This window comes from Pelobates fuscus, chromosome 5 (genome assembly GCF_036172605.1).
Source record: "Pelobates fuscus isolate aPelFus1 chromosome 5, aPelFus1.pri, whole genome shotgun sequence".
Classification (NCBI taxonomy): domain Eukaryota; kingdom Metazoa; phylum Chordata; class Amphibia; order Anura; family Pelobatidae; genus Pelobates; species Pelobates fuscus.
The window spans coordinates 336,763,864-336,785,642 of NC_086321.1; the positions used below are offsets into that span (position 1 = coordinate 336,763,864).

At 41.9% G+C, this 21,779-nt stretch overlaps 1 protein-coding gene across 1 annotated transcript in view; it reads left to right on the forward strand.

The window, feature by feature from the left end:
* CHD6 (chromodomain helicase DNA binding protein 6) overlaps nt 1-21,779 on the forward strand; it is a 133,277-nt gene that overhangs the window by 70,875 nt on the left and 40,623 nt on the right. The window contains exons 5-13 of the mRNA XM_063455749.1: nt 2,358-2,505; nt 3,782-3,931; nt 4,659-4,724; nt 9,817-9,875; nt 11,600-11,717; nt 11,810-11,896; nt 17,822-17,956; nt 19,043-19,164; nt 20,030-20,273. Of these exons, the coding sequence (XP_063311819.1) occupies nt 2,358-2,505; nt 3,782-3,931; nt 4,659-4,724; nt 9,817-9,875; nt 11,600-11,717; nt 11,810-11,896; nt 17,822-17,956; nt 19,043-19,164; nt 20,030-20,273 (1,129 nt within the window). The remainder of the gene's footprint in view (nt 1-2,357; nt 2,506-3,781; nt 3,932-4,658; nt 4,725-9,816; nt 9,876-11,599; nt 11,718-11,809; nt 11,897-17,821; nt 17,957-19,042; nt 19,165-20,029; nt 20,274-21,779) is intronic.

A 21,779-nucleotide genomic window follows, 5' to 3' on the forward strand; every position in this document is an offset into this window, starting at 1 on the left:
ACTAAATGAAAGACATCTATGAGATATTATGAATATCTATGGTGTTGGACAACATTTCAGTACTAATATGCATCTTTAAACCAACAAAACATTTTTGTATAAGTATTGTCTGACTGTGCTGATGAGATGTTTCATTTTTTTAAATTTTATTTTTTACAATTTATATTTTATTTGCAATTTTCACATAACAAAATACATCTGCTTCGTAAAATAATAGAGACTACAGGATATTGGTTTCATCAACTGCCATGGGTCATGAACATGTGTCTATTGTCATAGGCATATCGAGACATGACTAAATTGCTGTCAGTCAGACTTGTCATACACTTCTAGGTTATCCACACGCTCCCTGCATCTGGTATTTGGCTATGGTGATTATTGTAATGTTGGCAGGAGGACAGCATTGTCGTCCAACCGTCGGGTAGGTGTGTGTGGAGCCAGTAACTGCGGCAAGGAACATTGTCAACGGTAAATTTAAACTAAGTCAGGCCTAGTCACCTGGTGCGGACCATGTTAAACAAAGTACAATAAACTAATAGAAAATACACTAGGGTGAACCAGGCCTTAAGATTAAGTCTGGGTAGCCTGGTCATATATCAGTTGTGCGTCTTTCACACACTGTTCAGTGCCATCAAGTCTCCTCTCCCTCCACCTCCCACCCATCCGGTTTAATTTCCGTAGAAAGAAAGTCAGGTCTTTGGAGGTCAGAGTGATGGTCTCGGCTCCTTGCGGGACTATAAGGGATCCATCTTCTCCCCATCGGTAACAGATCTCTGCGTCTCTAAGCATCTTGGCTATTGGAGACAGCTGTCTCTTTGCCGTCAGCACTGTGAACAGTAAGTCTCCATAGATACAGAGCAGTTTTCAAAGCGAATAGTGCCTAATTATCTTGGATATGATGGCAGATCGAACTGCAATGTCTCTGGTGACTGTAATTGTATCTCTGGGTGCTCCTTGTGGAGCGGTTGCTGCCTTGCGGACACTGAAGGATGTCTGTATCATGCCCTTGGTGTCTCTTCCTGGTAGGCCCATCGAGGCCACCAATCTTTGTATAAAATAAAGGGTAGTAGTGCTTCACCTCCAATACTTTCTGGCACTCCCCTCACTAGTACGTTCCGTCTTCTGTGACGGGATTCTAATGTGAGTACAGAGCTGGAGAGTTTTTGCACTTGCTGGGCCAGGTCTTCACCTGGGTGTGGGTTGTGTGTATTTGTTTCTCTCGTGTTTGGTCTTTGATTTCCACCTCTGTGATTTTCTTGCAGAGCTCCCCTATCTCCGATTGTGCTTCTTTAAGGTCTGATTTCCAGACTTTACGGATGTCTAGTAGAAGGTGACCGGTGAGGAGTCATCATCAGAATCCATGTCCGAGTTAATTTCACCCGGTCATGGCGACATGAGTTTGTCCCTTTCCTCTTGGGGTGCCTCTGAGGCCTCTTCCTCACTATGAGTACCAGGCCCCATTTTGGTTGCAGCCACAACCTTGGGCTTCTTGGGGTCTCTGGAGGGCGAAACCTCTTATTTTTACGCCCCATGGTCATCTCTGTTGGGGGGTCAGAAAAATACTTTTCTGCTGGAGCCGGGAACTATGTAAGTTTGCCGATATTTGCACAGATAGCTCGGAGCTCCATAGGCTTGCGTCTAGTCTCTCTCGCTGTCCTTAATTATTTATTTTAATGTATCAGGATTTTCAGGCTGACCCAATTCAAGATTCGGTCTTTTGCATTTTCATCTTTGTATGTCACTGTGAATATTTCTGGTATAGGAGATGGAAAAACATTTTGTAAGTTTAATGCTTCTTTTATATTTAAAAGAAGAAAAACTACTACAACAAGAGGACATAGTCTTAAATTAGAGGTTCAAATGTTTAAAAATGATGATTACTTTACAGATGAAGTATGAGGTATTACTTTACAGAGAGGGTAGTGGACGCCTGGAATAGCCTTCCAGCTGAAGTGGTAGAGGTTAACACAGTAAAGGAGTTTAAGCATGCGTGGGATAGGCATAAGGCTATCCTAGACTTAAGATAAAGCCAGGGACTAATGAAAGTATTAAGAAAATTGGGCAGACTAGATGGGCCAAACTGTCCTTATCTGCTGTCACATTCTATGTTTCTATGTAACAGTTCAATTGTTTATCATTAGTATTGAGCAAACAGAAAAGGCTCATATGATTCTTTATAATACTCCAAACATTGAGGCTCAGCATTCTGGTCTGTTGTCCATTGCGTTTTTCTCACTTTTAATAGCGCATTAGGTTTGATGAGGAGAGCAATCAATCGGTGCAGATGTTGTACACCAAAAATGCTTTTATGACCTCTTATAACCTAATGTGTAGCTAAATATCCTATTTCCCCACAGTAAGGAACCGGGACCAACCCCAGTAGAGAAAAAAAAGAAAGGAAAGCGGAAAGCTGATTCTTGCGAGGAGAGCCTGGAAGGAGAAATGTCCATGCTGAACCCTGCGTCTCAGAGCACAGAGGAATCCACAGAGTCTCTGGACAGCCAGGTACAGACATGTATGGTCTGGAATTTACTTTAGGATTCTAATGTTGAAAACAAGTTTAAAGTACTACTACATAACAAAGTCAGTCGCAGTCTTACCAGAATGGGTTAAACCATTAATGAACGGTTTAATCCCAAAGTTTGCAAGCTGGCACCTGATTGCTCTGTCTCTTCACTTGCTCTGAATGTCAGAAATTCCAATCAGGGAGCCTCGGATGAGGCGCTGTTGATCGACTGAGATCCTAGAGATCACGATCTCTCCATTGAGAAAGGTTAGCAAAAATGGTAAATAAACAAACCGTTTAACCACTACAGGGTTTAACCCCTCGATGACCTACTTGCAGCATAACAACCTCATTGTGATGAAGTTGTTAAGGTGCACAGAGTGGTTCGTTTTAATCCCTTAAGGACCAAACTTTTGGGAATAAAAGGGAATCATGACATGTCACACATGTCATGTGTCCTTAAGGGGTTAAAGGATCAGTCTGTAAGCACCATCACAACTTTGTAGAAGCTGGTGATGCGTAGAGTATCCTGTGTCCTCTCGGCTCTAAGAGTGGCTTAGACCAGCAACGATCTGTAAAATCAGGCAGTTAAAATGGTTCTCTCCAGCTGCCCAGAACCGATTATGTCCAGCTTTCCTTGCAAATGGTATGCACACAGCTTGAACGGAGAGCCCAGTTGTGGATTGTGCATTAGCAGACTTTGGCTCTGATTGACAGCAGTTGGTGTATGGCTGCCCTCAGTTTACAGAACAGTTTCACTCCTACTGTGTGATGAGTAGAACTACTCTGGGGACGGGGATTAATTACAGGACGGGATTGTATGATAAGAATATAGGCCTTTATTTCAAATTGAGATACTCTTTTATTGGAGGCTTCCTTACTGGTCACATAGAGACAGACCTGGTAGACAGTGTAACTGCCGGGAACTTTGAAGATCTCGAAGTAGAATTCCTGCATTACCAATTGTGGCAGGAGGGGCATGGTTGTTGGGTAGTTTTTTTTTGTTTGTTTTTTAAACCACCGGTTTGGGACTCCAAAGGTTTGTCTCCAAAAATTTAGGGATGGAGACCTCAGCGTAATGGCACTATAACCACTACATGAGTATTGTGCCCAGACTGTTTCTTTAAGTGTCTCTAGAAAAAGTGTTAAAAAACTATATATTGATAGACTTGATAGAAATATGTAAATTTCCACTCGACTTCAGATAATCCAGATTGTATTGCAGAGCCTAGTTTTCTATCTAGCTATTTACAGTGTCTCTCTCATTTTGTGCAGAAGCGCCGGTCGGGCCGGCAGGTGAAGAGAAGAAAGTATAACGAGGACCTGGATTTTAAAGTGGTGGATGATGACGGAGAAACGATCGCAGTCTTAGGTGCTGGGAGAGCTTCTGCTTTGTCTGCGTCCACGCTTGCCTGGCAGGCTGAGGTAGCCAACTACTTTAGACAATTTACACCAGAAGATGCACTTGATATTGTGTTACTAATTCTGGGTATTGATTGCCATTATATTACCAATACATTCTAAGTATATAATGTAATTCAATGAGTTAATTAACTTCTAACACGATTTAATATTGAATAGTGTATAGCAAACTGGGTATTTGCCCTTTAACTTTATTTTAGGGCTTAGAAATCAGCCTTCTATGCCCACTCATTGGGGAAACTTGCTGCTGTATCAGTGGCTATTATCAAAGAATTTAATGTAGATTTATGAGTCAATTTCCTAAGAGATGGATTGGACCATCTCAGAGGATGTATAGGCTATAGTTTTCATTTAAGCCTAGAGCAGAGGAAATTTTAACTGTAGAATTCCATGTGTAAGAGTTTCATTTATCAGATTCTGCAAAGATTATTTTTATAATTTTAAAGTCTGGATTTTTTTAAAACTGGATATTAAATGTTTTAATAACTAATATGTTAAGTAGCAGCTTCTTTATAACTCATAGCTACTTTGAATCACTATGGAGATTTTTCCCATTTGTTTGGCATAATTGGTTTTTTTGTTTGTTTTTTTTACACCAATCTTCAGTGCAATATTAAATATCATAGATGCCGTTATGCATTCTCATGTAGAATCTTCAAAGGATTGCAATACAATTATAGGTGTACAAATATAAGTGTATCTATAGGATAACGCATCTCTTGTGTCACAGGAGCCCCCTGAGGATGACGCTAACATAATAGAACGGATTCTGTCCTCAAGAATAGTTCAGAAAGAGGTAACTATCTTCACAATAATATTTCGTATACGAGGTGTGCATTATTTTTTGTTTGTCCTTACAATTACCCCTCTCTGTGAATTGTGTATATCTGTTAGAATGATAGTGATTCTCAAGTCTGGTTTTATTTGTAACGGTGATTTTTATGGCTGTCGTGGTTACTGAAAAACCTTTTCTCAATCCGACTTGGGCTTAAGAGTCACCTTATTTGCTGTAGAAAGACAACGTTATCATAGAATAGTTCTGCATAATAATCGGCAGTTAACTGACCTCAGCCATCTATAAGAACACACTGCAGGTTATTTACACATAACATCCATCATAAATCATACCTATATCTTAAAAAAGGCAAAAACAAATGATACATTCGTACGAAAATATAGTGGGTTAGATAACAGAGGAAACCTAGGGAGAGACAAATTCTGAGACAGAGGGGATGAAGAGGTGAAGGTAAGAAACCAGAGACGGGCAAAAGATGCCAGGAAAACCTCTGAGAAAATGGTAGCTGTTTTAACAGGTTTATCGTGACCTTTACAAAGCTTTCCTTTAGTAAACCATTAATTTCATGTTATTTATGTTAACAAAGACTAATTGTGTGAAGTCTATATTTTATTTACATATGTAAACTGTTATAAACTATAAGCAAAAAAACACAAAAACAAATGTAGCTTAATAAAGTGGTTTTTGGTGTATAGAACATGCCCTTGCAGTCTATCTGCTTTATTCACTGCTATTTAGAAGTTAATTGACTTTGTTTATGCAGCCCTAGCCACACCTCTCTGCATGTGACCTACACAGTCTACCTACACAATTCTTGTAAAGAGAACTCTGTTTAACCCCCTCCTGACCTCGGACGTACCTGGTACAGCTGTTAACGACCTTGGACGTACCTGGTACGGCCGTTAACGACCTCGGACGTACATGGTACATCCGCGGCAAATCGGCCCCATTTACTTGCCTAGACTGGCGATCCCGGTCCAGGGAATCATATATATGCATTATATATGTATAATATATTCTAAAATGCTTTAATTATTTTATAATGTATTATACATATATAGGAAATAAAACTGTGTGTGTGTGTGTGTATATATATATATATATATATATATATATATATATATATATATATATATATATATATATATATATACTATTAACTACATAATTATATAATTATTTGATTTTATTAATTATAATTTTAGGGACCTGCCTGACAACCCAGACAGACAGTCCAGAGAATTTAATTGGCAAGCCCTATATTTAACCTTGTAACTTTCCAAAACATCATAAAACCTTTACATGGGGGATATTGTTATACTCGGGAGACTTTGTTGAACACAAATATGAGTGTTTTAAACAGTAAAACGTATCACGACGATATCACCAGTAAAAGTGCAGTTTTTGTGTCAAAAAATGCAAAAAAACAAGTATGAACGCTAACTTTGGCAAGCGTTTGTGGCTAAGTGGCTACTACAAAAGACTGGACATACCCCATTTTGAATACCGTGGGTTGTCTACTTTTACAAATGTTATGCCATGATGGGGTTAATTTTCATTCCTGGGCTGCCATACGGTCTCAAAGGCAACATAGGCCCAGCAAACCTGGCAAATTTCAATGTGCAAACATGGAAAAGGGGAAAGCCCTACATTTGACCCCTGTAAGTTTGCAAAAAACCTGTACCTGCATGCCATCATGGGGGCAATTCTCATTCCTGTGCTACCATACGCTCTCAAAAGCAGCATAACCAACCTGGCAAATTTCAATGTGAAAAAAACGGAAAATCAAGCCTTATATTTGACTCTGCAACTTTCAAAAACACTATAAAACCTTTACATGGGGGGTACTGTTTTACTCTGGAGACTTCGCTGAACAGAAATATTAACAAATATTAAAAACAGTAAAACATGTCACAGCGATGACATTGTCAGTGAAAGTGAATTTTTTTGAATTTTTTACCCACAAACGTCACTTTCACTGATGATATCATTGTTGTAATAAGTTCAGCTAAGTCTCCCAAGTATAACAGTACCCCCCATGTACAGGTTTTATAGTGTTTTTGAAAGTTACAAGATCAAATATAAGGCTTGATTTTCAGTTTTTTCACATTGAAATTGGCCAGGTTAGTTATGTTGCTTTTGAGAGCGTATGGTAGCCCAGGAATGAGAATTACCCATATGATGGCATACCATTTGCAAAAGAAGACAACCCAAGGTATTGCAAATGGGGTATGTCCAGTCTTTTTTAGTAGCCACTTTTTTACAAACACTGGCCAAAGTTAGCGTTCATAATAGTTTTTTTTTAACACACAAACAAATATAAATGCTAACTTTGGCGAGTATTTGTGACTTAGTGGCTACTAAAAAAGACTGGACATACCCCATATTGAATACCCTGGGTTGTCTACTTAAACATACGTACATGTGGCAGATAACAGTGTTACAATGTCACTATTGATATATTTTAAAAATATATATTTTGTAACAGCAATGTCCTACTTGTACTTATAGCCCTATAACTTGCAAAAAATGGTATATAATATGTGTGGATGCAGTAAATGAGTAAGCGGAAAATTACAGCTAAACACAAACACAGCAGAAATGTAAAAACAGCCCTGGTCCTTAATGGTAAGAAAATTGAAAAACGGTCGGGTGACTAAGGGTTTAAACTTCCTTTATTGCACAATTTGTTTATTTAGAATTAGTATTTAACTCCTAAGTGGCAAAGTTGAGCAGTGAGACTGCAGGGGCATGATCTCTATACCAAAACTGCTTCATTAAGCTAAAGATGTTTTGGTGCTGTGTATCCCTTTAACATAATAATGCTATGATTTGATATTAAGTACTGTCTTTTCCTGTGAGCGACATTCATGATGTGGTAATGGTAAATAGCCAGATGAAATTACACTTGAACAACCCTGGTTTTCCATTAAATTGTGCATTGTTCTTTAATACACAAAATTAATGCAGTGCACCTGGAGGGATTTGAATAGGAGACAGTGTTATGGTTGTTCACTGCTATCTGTCTTTTTGCTACCTCTGCTTGCAAATGCAGTTATCGTATAGTTCCTATTGGTTGTGTAGTTTTTGTCATCACATCCAATAGGAATATAGGATACAATGTCATTACTGTCAGAGAGCCCTTTCTAATAGTCACATTTTTAAATATTAAGAAACACACTAGGAACCATAACCACTTCATTTTATCGACGTGGTTGTGGTGCTAGGATACTCTCCTTGCACCCTTTTTGTTTTTAGCAAAGTAGTCGAACTTGCACTTCCACTTTAAAGTGGAGTTTGTCACGTAAAGACAAGGAAATGACACCTTCTGGCTCTCAGCACATACACTGATCATCCACAATATTAAAACCACTTGCCTAACATCATGTGATGAGGTCCCTTCCCCCCCATCACAAGACCTCTGAACATGTCCTGTGGCATCTGGCACCAAGACATTAGCAGCAGATCCTTTATAAGTGATAGGTGGGGCCTCCATGGATCGGATTTGTTGTTCCAACACATCCCACAGATGTTGATTGAAATCTGCGGAATTTGGAGGCCGTGGCAACACCTTGATCTCTTTGTCACGTTCCTCAAACCATTCCTGAGCAATTTTTGCAGTGTGACAGGGTGTATTATCCTGCTGAAAGAGGCCGCTACCATCAGGGAACACCATTGCCATAAAAGGGTGTACATCAGGGGTTGGGAACCTTCAGCCCTCCAGATGTTCTGCTCTACATTTCCCATAATGCCTTTACAGCTATAATGCTGGCAAAGCATCAAGGCGATGTAGTAACATCTGCAGAGCCAACGGTTCCCACCCCTGGTGTACATGGTCTGCAACAATCTATAGGTAGGTGGTACGTGTCAAAGTAACATCCACATGAATGCCAATGTTTCCCAGCAGAATATTGCCCAGAGTATAACACTGAATCCGTCAGGCTTGCCTTCTTCCCATAGTGCATCCTGCTGCCATCTCTTCCCCAGGTAAATAAAGCACACTCACCGAGCCATCCACCTGATCTAAAAACAAACGTGATTCATCAGACCAGGCAACCTTCTTCCATTTTTCTGTGGTCCGGTTTGACGCTCACATCCCCATTGAAGGCGCTTTTGGTCGTGGACAAGGGTCATCGTAGGCACTCTAACCGGTATGCAGCCACGCCGCCTCATAAGCAGCAAACTGCGATGCACTGTGTGTTCTGATACCTTTCAATCATGGCCAGCATTCAGATTTTCAGCTACAGTGATCGGACCAGACAGGCTAGCCTTGGTCACGCATGACCCTGACACTGGTTTTCCTTCCTTGCACGCACCTTTGGTAGGTACTAACCACTGCATACTGGGCAAATCCCACAAGACCTGCCGTTTTGGAGATGCTTTGACCCAGCTGTCTACCCATTACTATTTGGCCATGTCAAAGTCACTCAGATCTTTTCGTCTACCCACTTTTCTTGCTTCCAACGCATGAAAATCAAGAACTGATTATTCACTTGCTGCCTAATATATCCTACCCCATGACAGGTGCCATTGTAACGATGTAATCCATGTTCTTCACTTCACCTGTTGGTGGTTTTAATGTTGTGGCTGATCAGTGTATAGTGCGCTAACATGGATGAACTTGCACGCGGTACTCACAAAAGAAAACTATTGCAAGTCCAACAACTGTCCCCTTCTTTTTGATTGGTGCTTGGTGTGCGTAGGACAAGGATAATCTTTGGAGTTTTAAGAATGGGAGCATTGATTTGAATTGGTATGCAAATCAGAAAATATAATCCCTGGCTATCTGATAGGGCTCTGTTTTCATACCTGTGAAATTATCCAAACAAAAGTGTGCAGGGACATTTCCGTGGCACCATAACCACTAAGCGGAGTTGATTAGTGTGCCTAGGGTGTCCCTTCAAAAAGCCAATTAAGAGTCTGGTGTGTACAGTACATTGGGATTACCTTTCAGCCAGCCTGTTCATATTATGTTGTTTTTAACTCAAACCTCAACTGGAAACCCTCTTTATGGTACTTTTATAATGATCTTGCTCTACTGAGGTATGAAACTCTAACAGGGGTCTTTGTACTTTTTATTTTGTCCTTTCAGTTCACTCCTGGTGGGATTCCAATGGAGTTTGAGGAATTCTTTGTCAAGTACAGGAATTTGTAAGATCCTTATTTATGGTTATTAAGACTAACCCCCATTTTGCATTATACGTGAAACCAATTGCAATAAAGTAACACTCAACTGGAAAAGGAAAATCAAGAATTTAATAGATATATACCCTGCTATAAAATACTACCTTGCTTCAGCTGCAAAACTGTTTTTTTTTTTGTTTTTTTTAAAGCTACTGTAAACCCTCCCCTTTTTCTCCAGGACAGAATTCACATGTTTGTGGTAGACATTATCCAGTCAGAATATACTTGTTGAGCAGCCTTGCGGACAAATTGTGCACATGCACAACTGCTCAATCATGTACTTCTCAATGAGCTATATTGCTCCTTATTGAGATCACATGCACGATCATCAAATGTAGTGGTAGTATGATCAACTTGCCGACCGTGCCTAGTTTCCCTCACTTCTGCTTCAGCTGTAGTTTAAAAGTAAGCAAGACATTAAAGCCTTGTGATGTGATGTGTGTCTAATAACCGTGTCAGTTTCTCTTGAAATCAACACTTTTCTAAAATAATACATTACACATAGAGCACATAAGTTGTTTCGTTCTCAATTTTTTTTTTTTTTTTTTTTAAAGAAACCAAATATATATATATACACATATACAGTTTTGTCATAATTGACAACATTGCATTGTTCTTGGTGCTAAGAATTGGTGAGAAATGGCAAATTATTTTTGTATATACTAGTCTCATCATTCAATATTTGTAGAAATAACAGTTATTCCATTTGAAACTTTGAAACATTTGAAACTTTGACTTCAGGGCTAGCAAGTAAATATAGGCTATAAGCACAGTTTGTGTATAGATTGTTGTTCAAATATACTTACAAACCCTGAATTGTGCTGTTAGATGATATATAGTTTCTCAGAAATGCCATTTTGTCACGTAAGAGTGTGACGAAAATGAAATAAAATTGTGCATATTACCTTTCTTAAAATTTTATTTTGCATTTCTAAGCAATGCAAAATGAACATTAGCTGTAGTTTGCAAGTTAAGATAGTATATTTAATGGTGGATTTAAGTGCTTGACTACTACATCTATCTCAACTGCAAACAGTATACATTTAATAATATGGTTAGCTTAATGTAAAGCTTTCAGATCTAGGATTTCATGAAAAAGGGATCTCTTACTGCTTCCAGTGGCAGCCTCTTTTAACAGTAATGTGACTGAAGTCAAATGAACATGTGTGATGTATAACAAATGAACCAGTCTGATTTGTTTAACCCGGGGAAGCATTACACGTGTGTTCATTAAAGCCATACAACTTTCCATTTGCAGGGGATCCAAGCTAATTGATTAAGTTTCTTTTAAGTCCTCCTTACTGCGTTAACCACTGTCTTTAGCTACTTTCTATTGACTCATACCAAGCACAGGTTGTCGTGAAGGCAAGGAAACCTTTCTGTGAGAATTCTTTCCCTTTCAGTGGCTTCAAAGAAAAGAACCTTGTAATTAAATGTAGATGGATTTAATAAGTCAGTGTGATTGTTAATTACTTGACAAAAGCCTTTCTGGCTGGGGGCCTGGAAACACATCAGTGCTTGGGGTTTCATTAAGTAACTATTCAATCTATCCGATTACTCTGCTCTCAAAATGTGGATCTCTAGTGATCCTAGGTAGTTGTTGATGGCCCCATTTTGTAAAACTTCAATCCAGAATCACTTTTACATGCATGTCCAACTTTGTTAAGGCTAACGGAGATTGTCTCCTGCAGCTCTTACCTTCATTGTAAATGGGCAACTCTGGAAGACCTGGAGAAGGATCCAAGGATCCAGCAGAAAATAAAGCGGTTTCGAAACAAGCAGGCGCAAATGAAACACATCTTTACTGAGGTCAGATCCCTGTGCAGATATCTGGATGTTCATTGTGTATAATTTTACAGCTTCAGGTATGATTTAGCATCCTATTCCTTTTTCTTCCATAGCCAGATGAAGATATGTTTAATCCAGACTATGTTGAAGTGGACCGAGTTTTGGAGGTGGCTCATACAAAAGACTCTGATACAGGAGAGGTAGGTTAGCAAAGTTTATTTTTTTTTATTCCTCTTACTACTTTAGCTGAACTACTACAAGTCGTATTATTTCCAGAGTGCAGTATGATGTTTATGTAAAGTGAAGGAATGCTGTTTAAAAGGAAAATTGCATATAATGCTACTTTAAACAATTATCCTTTTTGCTGAGGATTTATCTTTTTTATTTATAGGTAATTTATTAATAAGTCTTACAACATGGTGTCTCACACATGTTATAGAAATTTCCAATCTAAGAGAAATGTACAGAATGTTTCTTGCAATTGTCATAATAGCAGTCCAATTTCATCTCAACACTTCTAATGAAACAATAACACATTTAGGAAAATTCCTAAAAGAAATGATTTTAATGATGTAACAAACCTCAAAGTTAGAAGGAAAAGAAAGGGGCGGGGTTGGAGGCTGGGCCTGAGCCTCATGGCAGCTGGTCACAACTTGGAAGAGCTCTGGACAAAACCAGTACTCTAAGCCTTTTATTGGGACTATCGACACTAATTACCGACCTATTTAGTGTCCCACCGTCTGCTGACACTGAAAAGAGAGATTGTGACACTTAACTCCCTGGCGGTTCTGACGAGGCCTAGTGTGACCATCTGGTGTGGAAGCAGCCGATCCCCTGCCCCGTTAAGCATCAACCTCTGGTGGAGATTTACTGTGCCCCGATGTCCCCCCTCTGGACCGGCGAGGGTTATCACGGTCCCCACTACCTCCTAATTCGCTGGAATCTAGTGGGCCATGTGGCAGTGCCTTAGTGCGCAAGATGGCAGAAATAATCCTACCTCAAGGGCAAACTCTAATGCCGACTAAGCAATTTGGGAGTGACCTTATTGAGCAATCAATGAGAATATTAAAAGCTATCTTTGATTTCTGAGCTAAGCTAGCTGCTCGAACAGCACCATTTCAGCTGAATTCCCGAATCGGAACTCAGAAGCACGAAGACGGCGACAGGTCCCCTGTGGACATTACCAGACAGCAAGCAACGATCCCTCATTTTTCTGACCCTCCTGGGCCAAAGGCCACCAAGGGGATTCAACCCTTGCATTGACCACACAAGCAGGGCATCTAAAGGGACTCTATAGTCACCATATAAAAGCAAGAAAGACAGGTCCCCCAGCCTTCCTTCTTGCTTTTATATGAACTTTCATTCATTAAAAAAAAAAAAAATCGGTGTTTTTATATTAAAAACTTACCTCCGTTCCAGCGCCGAGCTCCCCGCTAGGCCGCGCCCCCTTTTTCGTCAAAATGACGAAATCGCGGGGCCCAATGGGACGGCTTCGCGCTGGACCAATCGCGTTCTTCATAGAGCGGCATTGAATGCCGCCCTATGAAGAACCTGAGCGCTTTACCGCGCATGTGCGCGGAATGCGCGTTCGCGAGCTGAGCTGTCTGACTGACAGCTCAGCTCGCTTTCTAAAATTATCAATAATAAGTTAGGGCCCCCACCCGCCCTGTGCGGCGGGTGGGGGCCCTAAAATTATCAATGAGGGGGGGGACCTACTGTCCCCCCCCCGGCCCCCACCCCTGTGCGGCGGGTGGGGGCCCTAAAATTATCAATGAGGGGGGGACCTACTGTCCCCCCCGGCCCCCACCCCTGTGCGGCGGGTGGGGGCCCTAAAATTATCAATGAGGGGGGGGACCTACTGTCCCCCCCCCGGCCCCCACCCCTGTGCGGCGGGTGGGGGCCCTAAAATTATCAATGAGGGGGGGACCTACTGTCCCCCCCCGGCCCCCACCCCTGTGCGGCGGGTGGGGGCCCTAAAATTATCAATGAGGGGGGGGACCTACTGTCCCCCCCCCCGGCCCCCACCCCTGTGCGGCGGGTGGGGGCCCTAAAATTATCAATGAGGGGGGGACCTACTGTCCCCGGCCCCCACCCCTGAGCGGCGGGTGGGGGCCCTACAATTATCAATGAGGGGGGGGACCTACTGCCCCCCCCCCCCGGCCCCCACCCCTGAGCGGCGGGTGGGGGCCCTAAAATGATCAGTAAGGGGGGGGGACCTACTGTCCCCCCCCCGGCCCCCACCCCTGTGCGGCGGGTGGGGGCCCTAAAATGATCAATAAGGGGGGGGACCTACTGTCCCCCCCCCCGGCCCCCACCCCTGAGCGGCGGGTGGGGGCCCTAAAATTATCAATAAGGGGGGGGGACCTACTGTCCCCCCCCCCGGCCCCCACCCCTGAGCGGCGGGTGGGGGCCCTAAAATTATCAATAAGGGGGGGGGACCTATTGCCCCCACCCCTGAGCGGTGGGTGGGGGCCCTAAATACAAAGGGGGGGGGACCCTAGTTAACCCTCCCCCCCCCCCCAAAAAAAAAATATCTCTCTACCTACCCCCCTCACCCTAAAAATAATGAGGGGGGACCATTAACTAAAAACCTGTAAAAAAAATGAGATAAAATCAACTTACCATTCGATGTTTTCTTTCTTCTAAAATCTTCTTTCTTCAGCCCCAAAAAAGGCCAAATAAAAATCCATAATAACCGACGCAATTAAAAAAAAAAAAAAAAAAAACCGAGCGCAAAAAAAAATAATCCATCTTCACCCATGGAGGGCTCCGCGCAGACTGAGCTCCGCAGGGCGGGGGAAGGCTTATAAAGCCTTGCCCCGCCCTGCAATTAGGCTAAGAACACTCTGATTGGTGGGTTTAAGCCAATCAGAGTGCTCTTTGTCATTTTACAAGCGTGGGAAAGTTCTTTGGAATTTTCCCACGCTTGTAAAATGACACAGAGCACTGTGATTGGATGGATTTCAAGCCATCCAATCACAGTGCTCTGTGTCATTTTACAAGCGTGGGAAAGTTCTTTGGAATTTTCCCACGCTTGTAAAATGACAAAGAGCACTGTGATTGGATGGATTTCAAGCCATCCAATCACCGTGCTCTGTGTCATTTTACAAGCGTGGGAAAGTTCTTTGGAATTTTCCCACGCTTGTAAAATGACAAAGAGCACTGTGATTGGATGGATTTCAAGCCATCCAATCACAGTGCTCTTTGTCATTTTACAAGCGTGGGAAAGTTCTTTGGAATTTTCCCACGCTTGTAAAATGACACAGAGCAATGTGATTGGATGGCTTGAAATCCATCCAATCACAGTGCTCTGTGTCATTTTACAAGCGTGGGAAAATTCCAAAGAACTTTCCCACGCTTGTAAAATGACAAAGAGCACTGTGATTGGATGGATTTCAAGCCATCCAATCACATTGCTCTGTGTCATTTTACAAGCGTGGAAAAATTCCAAAGAACTTTCCCACGCTTGTAAAATGACAAAGAGCACTCTGATTGGCTTAAACCCACCAATCAGAGTGTTCTTAGCCTAATTGCAGGGCGGGGCAAGGCTTTATAAGCCTTCCCCCGCCCTGCGGAGCTCAGTCTGCGCGGAGCCCTCCATGGGTGAAGATGGATTATTTTTTTTTGCGCTCGGGTTTTTTTTTTTTCTTTTTTTATTGCGTCGGTTATTATGGATTTTTATTTGGCCTTTTTTGGGGCTGAAGAAAGAAGATTTTAGAAGAAAGAAAACATCGAATGGTAAGTTGATTTTATCTCATTTTTTTACAGGTTTTTAGTTAAAGGGTCCCCCCTCATTATTTTTAGGGTGAGGGGGTAGGTAGGGAGATAAGTTTTTTTTTTTTTTTTGGGGGGGGGGGAAGAGGGTTAACTAGGGTCCCCACCCCCTTTGTATTTAGGGCCCCCACCCACCGCTCAGGGGTGGGGGCCGGGGGGGGGGCAGTAGGTCCCCCCCCTTATTGTGAATTTTAGGGCCCCCACCCGCCGCACAGGGGTGGGGGCCGGGGGGGGACAGTAGGTCCCCCCCCTATTGTGAATTTTAGGGCCCCCACCCACCGCTCAGGGGTGGGGGCCGAGGGGGGGGGGCAGTAGGTCCCCCCCCTTATTGTGAATTTTAGGGCCCCCACCCACCGCTCAGGGGTGGGGGCCGGGGGGGGGGGGCAGTAGGCCCCCCCCCTTATTGTGAATTTTAGGGCCCCCACCCGCCGCACAGGGGTGGGGGCCGGGGGGGGGCAGTATGTCCCCCCCTTATTTTTTATTTTAAGGCCCCCACCCACCGCACAGGGGTGGGGGCCGGGGGGGGACAATAGGTCCCCCCTTATTGATAATTTTAGTGCCCCCACCCGCCGCACAGGGGTGGGGGCCGGGGGGGCAGTATGTGCCACCCTTATTTTTAGGGCCCCCACTCACCGCTCAGGGGTGGGGGCCGGGGGGGGGGGGGGAGGAGAGTAGGTCCGTCCCCCCCCCCTCCCTTCAACCACTATTGTGGCCAGACAGCATCCCTGTGGGTTCGGGCTTCAGCTGTCAGCTGAAGCCACGCCCACAGCAGTGCTGACAGGCTGTCAGCACACAAAGCGCGTTCACAGTGCTTTGTGTGCTGATAGCCCGTCTGATGCATTCACCCAGAATGCATCGGACGAGAGGCCTTTTTAGGGCCTCTGAACTCGGAAGTCCCTCTGGTGGCCGTCTGATTGACTGCAACAAGAGGTGTTCCAAGCTTCCAATGTAAACACTGCATTTTCTCAGAAAATACAGTGCTTACAAGAAAAAGGCTCCGGGTAGCTGTAGCACTCACCTAAACAACCTCATTAAGCTGAAGTTGTTCAGGTGACTATAGTGTCCCTTAACCCTCAATATCCCCTCCGTCAGAAGAACTTGGACTCTGTCGGTCTCAAGTTCGTGGATCAGGAGCTTCTCAAAAATTGTTTCAGTCCAGTATGGATAGGTGGGCTGCGGCACGTCCCAGGGCCCATGCAGGTCACACACAGATGCCTGACGTCTCAAGGGCCACCAGATGTTAATATATTGTGTTAGCTCATTGTATGTTACTATATTATGTTACTTTCATTCTTTTATATACTACGATCCAGATGTATTTTGAGCCTTAAAACTCTAATAAAATACAAAAAAAGTAATAGTTTCCCCCATGTAATTATAGTGGTCATCATTGGTAAGGCACATCGTATTCTTCAGGCGCCATGCATCTTTTTGCCAATCCAGCATAGTGGAGAGAGACTGATTAATAAAAATGTAAGGCTTTCTATGAAGAAACTTGTCTGCCTGGAGCAGGTGTTTCCTGGACTTGTAGTTTATCAGCTTATGGAAGTTTTTAGCTTAAGCACCACTCTCTGCCTCCTGATGTACAACAAAGTTATTGGGCACTGCAGGTTCATAGGGAGGACCAGAAAGGGAGCTGCAGACACACACTGATACAGAAAAAGCAATAAAAAAGTATCTTAGAATATGGTGATGGAACAGAGAAGGGAATATTAGCAATCCGAATTCCACAAAACTTTTTTTAAACTAAAGAGACACTATAGGCACCCAGATCTCTTCAGCTAATTGAAGTGGTCTGTGTGCTGTCTCTTTTCCATTTGGTGCTGCAGAGAAACTGCAATGTTTACATTGCAGCACTAAGTCTGCCCTCAGTGGCTGTCTCCTAGAACGGATCTTTGGTCCGGTATCTGACGCTGGACATCCTAACGCTCTGCATTAGGACCTCCAGCGTCAGTTTTTTTCCCCCCCATAGGAAAGCATTGATTCAATGCTGTCTTATGTGGAGGTCTCATGCTGTATTTGCCGCGAATGCGCGTTAGCACCTACTCATCACAGGCTGTCGGAGGGGCCGGAGAGTCGACCCAGTGCCCAAGGGACATCGGCACTGGGATAAGGCAAGTAAATAAAGGTTTTTTTAACCCTTTATCCGGACAGGGTGGAGGGGGGAGCACGAGGGAGGGGGGAGAGGGAGGAATAATGCCAGAAATAAACAATTTATCAGAAATAACAATTAAATATTCAGTATAGTAGTAAGATTATGAATAAAACATTGCTTCTTTAACTTATATAGTGAACAAATGAATAGCTTACTATATATACATTTACAGCATTCTATGTTTTCTCTCTCTCAGGAGGTAACACATTACCTGGTTAAATGGTGCTCGCTGTCTTATGAAGAGAGTACTTGGGAGCTAGAGGAGGATGTTGAACCAGCTAAAGTTAAAGAATTCGAATTACTGCAAGCTCTACCTGACTTTACTCTAAAGGTAACATATTGTTTCGCTTGAAAGGGCTGTTGTTAGGAAAAGAAGGCTTAAAGCAACCCTGTTATATATTATATATTTTATTCTTTTGTTTATCTTTTTCTTGTGTCTCCAGTATCTTGATTACACATTCTCCCTTGCCATTTGCCTTTATTTACATTTATGTTTTCTTCCTTGTGTCGGATATCAATACCTGTATAAACAAAAAAGAGTGGAATACCGCACACTTCTTAAAATCCTGGTGCAACCAGACCTGGGGTTGCCTACCCTTCCTGTCGTAGAAAGATCCCTTGTGGAATCAAAACGTTGCACTTTGTTCCAATAAACCTGCTGAACTGATCCTTGAGTGCCTGGACTACACTTTCTTTTTTCTGATCTCAATACTTGGACCCTGTAAATTTGCCATTGATGTTTGCTATTTGCCCTTCTGTAGGATTGATTTTACTGATAGATTTTGGGTAAATTTGATTAACAGCTGAAACAGAACTTTATTTTTAGCTCTGCCCGTTGCCAACTTGACTGCTATACATAAGTAAAAGAAGTCCCTACTTTTTTTTTTTTTTTGTAATGAAACACATGTAGCAGTAAAGTCGCAGAGTAGATTAAGTTAATTTTTTGATGACTGAGCTACTTTAAGCAAAATCTTGGTACGTTTTTAAACTGGATATTTAAATAATATGTTTGAGTGTAGTAAATTCAAGTCTTCATGAGGCTAAGTGTGCTTGGTTTCATTTAAATCCCCATAATGCAGTACTTGAACAGATACGCTAGGCACTAGAACTACTTTGTCATTAAATAGTCCCCTAGATATGGCACAAAGTGGTCATTGTCCCTAGTGTGTACCTTTAACGCCTGGGTCCAAAAATAGTTACCCATGTCATTTAGTCCTCATTGGTAGGACACTGCATATTTTTCAGGCCCCTGGCTTCTTTTGGCCAACCATAGTGACTGATGGATGTCTGTTTTTGTTGGTTGGTTTGTTTTCCTTCACATCCTAAAGGTTTGTCATATGATTATTCTGCTGTGCAGTATTCTCACTTACTCTTTTTTGCATTTTAATTTCACCTTACCGTTAAATTCTTACCACAGGAGCGCCCTGCATCCGAGTGCTGGCAGAAACTGGAGCGATCCCGCACATACAAAAACAATAACCAGCTAAGGGAGTACCAACTGGAGGGGATGAACTGGCTGCTTTTCAATTGGTACAACAGGTGAGGAAAGGTGATTTTATTTAAAACTTGTATACATACATACATAACAAATTCTTACGTCCAGACGAAAGTTTAAGATTTCCCAGTAGTTTGTAATAGCTAGTACATTGTTGTAGGATGCAGCATTACAAGTACCGTTGTATAGTGCTATGTGATTATTTCTTTTAATTTAAATTTTTTTATTTATTATTTTACATAGTGTAAATATTAGCCACTTAGAGGGACATGCATCACTTGACAATTATTTTTTTTTTATACCAGCAAATAAACACTTTTAACCCCTTAAGGACCAAACTTCTGGAATAAAAGGGGATCATGACATGTCACACATGTCATGTGTCCTTAAGGGGTTAAAGAAATATAAAAACCCCCCAAAAAGCAGGAAAAACGTTTTAGGTATCTAAGAAATGTGAGATTTATGCACTTTTCCAACATTCCTAGGAATAGGATACTGACTGGTTATACCCCCGAAGTGGGTATGGAAAGCATAAGAAAGAAGCGTGTAAACATGGGGGGGTAAGGGGGGTTTACATTTTTTTTTTTTAAACTGCAGATTGAGTCAACTGTCTCATTCAAAGCTAGAGCTATTGCTTGTTCCTTTAAGGACCACATGACGGTCTATGCCGTTGTGTAGGGCCTCATACTGACAGATGAGCTTCAGACAGTTTGACAAAAAAATGGATGGGCAGTATCCAGATACTAATGGCAACAAACCACTACATTGAACCTCTTTAAAAAAAAAAAAAAAGTATATTGTGCTTTCTGGAAATTTCAGTGGCTAGAACAAAAAAAAAAAAAAAAAAAATAAATGTTGTACCTTCTTTATAATAAGCTAGAAATAATGTGACTTGTGTGTGCATTGCAGGAAGAACTGCATTCTGGCTGATGAAATGGGCCTGGGAAAAACAATCCAGTCTATTACTTTCCTCTCGGAAATCTTTTTCATGGGCATTCGTGGACCTTTCCTAATTATTGCTCCACTCTCCACCATCACCAACTGGGAGCGTGAGTTCCGCACGTGGACTGAAATGAACACTGTGGTGTACCATGGAAGTCAAATTAGTCGCCAGATGATACACCAATATGAAATGCACTACCGGGATTCACAGGTGACAAAAGATATATTGTATATGCATTTGTCCAGGCTATCTTAATAAAGTAAAACCTTTTTATGTTGTGTGGACTTGTACTTTAATTAGGTCATTCACCATGTGTATGTTACAATGTCCCCAGTGTGTAAAGAGGTTAAAAAAAAAAAACTTTATTTATTCACCTGATTCCAGCGCGGATGTCCCTCAGCGATGGGTTGGCGCTCCACCTAATCCGACGGGGGGACCTAGTACTCATGCGCCGCGAGTCCATTAGGCCCTATCAATAGGGATGCATTGAATCAACCAAAATTATAAATAATAAAGTTGATCCAGGTGGAACAAAAGGGAGTGTTGTCCCATCCAAAGGGGATATCCTAGGGTGAAACAAGATGTTTAGGCCACTCCCCCTGCACCTCCCAGATCAAAAGAAAAGTCACCTAAATAGTGCATCCAATTAGAGGATAACCCTGGAGCTAAACTACTGACAATGAGAATAAAAATCCCAGCGTCATCCAAAATTGTGGGATACACTGGGAGGAAGAAAAAACATATTATAAGTGGCCAAAAAAAACCTTAAACTTTATTCTCAAGATACAAAAAAAATAATGGTCCACTTAAAAAGAAAATATAAAACGTATTAAAACAGGGGTATAAGAGGTGGGTGGTGTCCACCTCTAGACAGGTAGTGAATAGGGTATTCACAAAGAGATCCTCTCTGCATCCTTAAACTAGACTCATCCAAACCTCCCCTGTACACGGTGTCCCAAAACGCCAGAGAGGGAACCAGGATAAAGGTACTACAAATTTCCCATTAATACAAATCTTTTACTGTCCCTATATACCTCGGCACCGAACAGAGCTAATGCCCACCTGAACCGTCTGATTATGGGATCATTCACACATGGCTAATTGAGGGATGGGTATTTAAACCAACTCAGAGGATACCTATGGCCACTCTGCTCCTGACGACGGCGTCTTAGCTTGCTGAAACGCATGTCGAGCTCTTAAAAAAAAAAAAAAAAAAAATTATGATCTATATATATATATATATATTTTATTTTATTTTTTTCTTCAATTTGCACTTGGGTAGCACTATGCACGTTTGATTTTTTTAAATTTTTTTTCAAGTTTTCAGGGTTAGTGGTTCAGGTAGGCATTAGCTCTGTGCGGTGCCAAGGTATATAGGGACCGCAAGAGATTTTTATTAATGAGGAATTTGTAGTACCTTTATGCAACCTCCTGGTTCCCTCTCTGGCGTTTTGGGACACAGTGTACAGAGGAGGTTTGGATGAGTCTAGTTTATGATATTATATTTTCTTTTTCAGTGGACCATTATTTTTTTGTATCATTGAGAATAAACTTCAACGTTTTTTTTGGGACACTTATAATACTTTTGTGCTTCCTCCCAGTGTATACCACAATTTTGGGTGACACAAGCATTGAATCAATGCTTTCCTATGGGACTTTCACTGATGCTGGTTCCAGTGGCATGTAGGCGACTTAGAGTCTGGTAACCTACCGGAA